The following is a 3,517-nucleotide window of genomic DNA, read 5'->3' as shown; positions in this document are numbered from 1 at the left end:
ACCCAAGTTATTGAGACAGAATGATTTTTTTAAAAGAAAAGAAACACTTTAGGCAAAGCCTTATCACTTAGAAGATGATAAAATTTAGCAAAGCCTAAGCAGTTGAACTTCATGTCATTCAGCAGTAAAAGCCACTCTCTAATTCGGACGCCAAATATTTCTATGTACATGGCACCAATGGAAAGTAGAAGTGAGGGTAAGTGAAGGATGTTATTAATGTCATGATCAATCTTTGTACTTTAGAAATGATATAATCTTCTTGATAATTGATCCTAGCACACTTCCATATGACCGTCGCTATAGTGTTTAACAGCATGATAACCATACCGGTGATGGTAAACATTAGCGGAGCACCTAAAGAAATTCTTCTTTGATATGCTTATATGCCATCAGTGTGACAACAGAAACTAAGAAAACTTTGTTTTATAGATGGTAGAGGGCGTGAGAGACTTCTTTTTCATGCCATTATTATTGCTCGTGTGATGAGTCGCAATTGATGTATTACACTTTTTTATGTGCACTGCTACATGGATTATGGGTTAACTAAGGATAAGAATGCTAAATTTGTCTCCGGTAGTTCTGAAAAAACCATGAATTGAACATGATTTAGGAAGGTTTAAAAGAGGGGATAAAACGTTTTCCTTAATATAATAGCACTGGCTGCACCGCACACCAGAACTGGAAAGGAAATTTTATACTTTACAAAGCCTAGAATTTTCCATTCTATAATTTTAATTTGACTACTTTCTTACAAAATTTGCCCTGTCAACATGGTGTGACAATTAAAAGCAGTGCAGCTAGCAGAAACATGGTAAATATGCTGCAGTGCAAAAATCATTTGCCACACATCTCTATGTACTTTCTCACGGACTCTAATCGTCATCTGGTAATCCAACCTAAAAGCAAGAAGGGTACCATACCATCCACTAAACTCAAATTACATTAAAAAAAAAAAAAAAAACTCAGCCGCTGGTATCCGTGTTGCTATTATAGAGCTTAATCCTCCTATTAATCTCTTTCTGCAACTCCTCCGCTCCCCCCACCTCCTCCAGTTCCTGAGATCACAAAAAGAAAAAAAAAAAAGAAAAAAAAAAAAAAAGGAGGAGCAATTCGTTAACAATTTCCAATAAAATGGACGGATTCAGAACACTGGAGCCTCTTATCTACCATTGTCTTATACTGCTAAATAATTTATCTAAAGAAAAGGACACTGAAAAAGAACAAGAATCCACCACCCACCTTCGGTCCCAAGAACAGCCCATACGGCACCCCATCGAACTTGTCCATGTGATGTATCTGGAAAGAACACCACGAACATAAATTAATTTAACTGAAAAATAAATAATAAATACCTATTAATTGTGGTGTGGGAGACAAGGGGGACAGTAACGGCCGGTAGAGAACGGGGCCGAAGAAGCACACCTGATGGGCGGCCGCGACTCGACGGAAGTAGGGCACGTTGGCGATGGGGCCCACCGGGAACCGCCGGTGGACCAGCCCATCGTGGACGAACATGTAGGCCATCCCAAACAGCGTAATCCCAAACCCTATAACACACGGCCACGTGGACCTCAGATCGCACTACTTAAAAGATCGAGATAACGGTAACGGTTGGAGGTATTAGGTTGCCCAGGTCCACCGTGGACCTAGGATTCATTCATCCTAGGTTCATCCTAGATGCATGGTGGACCTGGTTCACCGAATAATTTCTCGGAGGTGGAGGAGGGACTTACGGCGCCGAAGCAGAGGCCGGGGACGAGGCCGCGGTTGAAGAAGCCGAAGGAGAGGAGGGAGATGGCCGGGACGGCGTTGATGATAGCGAAGACGTCGTTAAGCTCGAAGGGGCCGTCGCGCGGCCGGTGGTGCGACTCGTGCATGTGCCACAGAGAGGCGTGCCACAGCGCCCGGTGCGCCCACCGCGCCCAAAACTCCATCCCCACCTAATCCAAACCAATTAATCCATTATTTTAGTCTTAAATCTATAAACAAAGATTTTAATCCTCGCTTACCGCAGCGCCCACGGAGAGAGTAAAGGTGCCCAGCATTTCCGTTAGCGGAACCTCTCCTCCCTGCGCCAAGATGATGATGTTACTGATTTTACTTCATCACGAACCAAATTGAATCTGCGCCGTACAAATTGTCAAATAGAATGCAGCTGACCTCCATTTGCCAGTAGAATCGGTAATAGACGGCGGCGACGGCCATGGAGGTGATGCCGAGGCTGGACAGCACCGCCGCCGCCAGGTACGTCCGCCGCTCCGCCTGCTTCCTCGCGATCTTCTCCGCCGTCCGGTCCAGCAAGATCCGCCGCGCCTCTTCCTCCTCCGCCGCCAGATCGGAGCTCTCTATCTCCGCTGCCTCCTTCATCTCCGAACTCCGGTTCTGCCCCACGACGAAGCAGACCGCCGCGGACCGACTCCGCCGCCTCAAGGGCTGAAGCGCCGAGGATATGCTAGACGGGCGGAGGCAGCGATTGCTGGGGAGGGGCGCGAACAGCAGCACGCAGTCGGTGGCCACGAGGCAGCGGTGTGGCGAGCGGAGAAAGGGGTTCCTGCCGATGCCGCAAGTAACAGCGGCGGAGATCCCGGGCGCCATCCACTCTCTGTCCGCTGCCTTCAGAACTGACCTCTAGTTCGCTCTCTCTTTATGCTAATTCAGAGCGAGAGAGATCAAGAAAGAGAAGGGGTACGAACCTCGGGAAAGAAATATCGGTCTCCGAACGAGCGGTCGCAGCGAGAGAATGTGAGCGATTAAACGGATGAAGCCTGGTAGTCTGGCACCACTGCGCTCGTCATTTTAAAGTGATATGCTTTGTCACACTGCCATTAGAAAGATAAATAATTACAACAGGTGCCATTGATCGTGGGATCGCCTGGGTGCAAGTTTATTGGTAGGTGTGACTGGCGTCCTCCAGCAAAGACGGACACGGTTCGAGGCGGTTGGATTCTAAAATAAAAATAAATAATTTTTATTTCAATTATTTGATCAAAAAATTATATTTTATTTTAATTTTTTAAAAAATAAAAATATTCTAATTTTTGAAATCCATCATAATTTTTTTAATATTTAAATTATATTTCTATTTCAATCACTAAATAAATACATCAAATAATATGACTATTCTAATTTTTATTTTCAATTATTATAATTTAATTTTCAATCCTAATTATGATACAAATGTCCTTCCAATATGGTAGAAGAAAGTGCTAAAATAATTTTTTTGGTTGGACATTGTCTTGACCTATCAAATGAGAAAATTTTTTAATTAGTAAAAATAGCCAACCATTCATGACGGTCATATGTTGCTAAATTAGATATCTACTAACTACCTAACGGTCATTATCAGTTTGCGTGCAATATATAGATGAGATTTAATAAAATTTGGATGAAAGAGAAAGTCTATTAGTTTAAATTATGTATGCTAAAAATTTGAATGGAGGACACGAACAGGCTATCATGTGCCTCTAATTTTATTGTGCAATTTATCTTAACAATATTTTTAAAAGGTCATATTCAT

At 43.3% G+C, this 3,517-nt stretch overlaps 1 protein-coding gene across 1 annotated transcript; it reads right to left on the bottom strand.

Annotated features, from left to right (window-relative positions):
- Positions 1-690: 690 nt before the first annotated feature.
- Positions 691-2,758, bottom strand: LOC105043314 (beta-carotene hydroxylase 2, chloroplastic). Its single transcript, XM_073255879.1, has 6 exons — positions 2,161-2,758; positions 2,010-2,069; positions 1,734-1,940; positions 1,423-1,581; positions 1,240-1,296; positions 691-1,055 (listed from the first exon to the last, which is right to left on the bottom strand). Exons 1-6 carry the CDS (start codon positions 2,593-2,595, stop codon positions 963-965), a joined length of 1,011 nt encoding a protein of 336 aa, XP_073111980.1. The 5' UTR covers positions 2,596-2,758; the 3' UTR covers positions 691-962.
- Between the last annotated feature and the right edge of the window lie 759 nt (positions 2,759-3,517).

Source organism: Elaeis guineensis, chromosome 4, assembly GCF_000442705.2.
Source record: "Elaeis guineensis isolate ETL-2024a chromosome 4, EG11, whole genome shotgun sequence".
NCBI lineage: Eukaryota > Viridiplantae > Streptophyta > Magnoliopsida > Arecales > Arecaceae > Elaeis > Elaeis guineensis.
Note: the sequence above shows the minus strand (reverse complement) of the source record. Positions and strands in the feature narration are given on the sequence as shown.

Coding starts and splice junctions, on each gene's coding strand:
- LOC105043314 (XM_073255879.1), bottom strand. CDS start 2,595: ATGGCGCCCGGGATCTCCGCCGCTGTTACTTGCGGCATCGGCAGGAAC. Junction 2,070..2,160: donor GATTCTACTGGCAAATGGAG/GTCAGCTGCATT, acceptor ATCTTGGCGCAG/GGAGGAGAGGTTCCGCTAAC. Junction 1,941..2,009: donor CTCTCTCCGTGGGCGCTGCG/GTAAGCGAGGAT, acceptor GGTTTGGATTAG/GTGGGGATGGAGTTTTGGGC.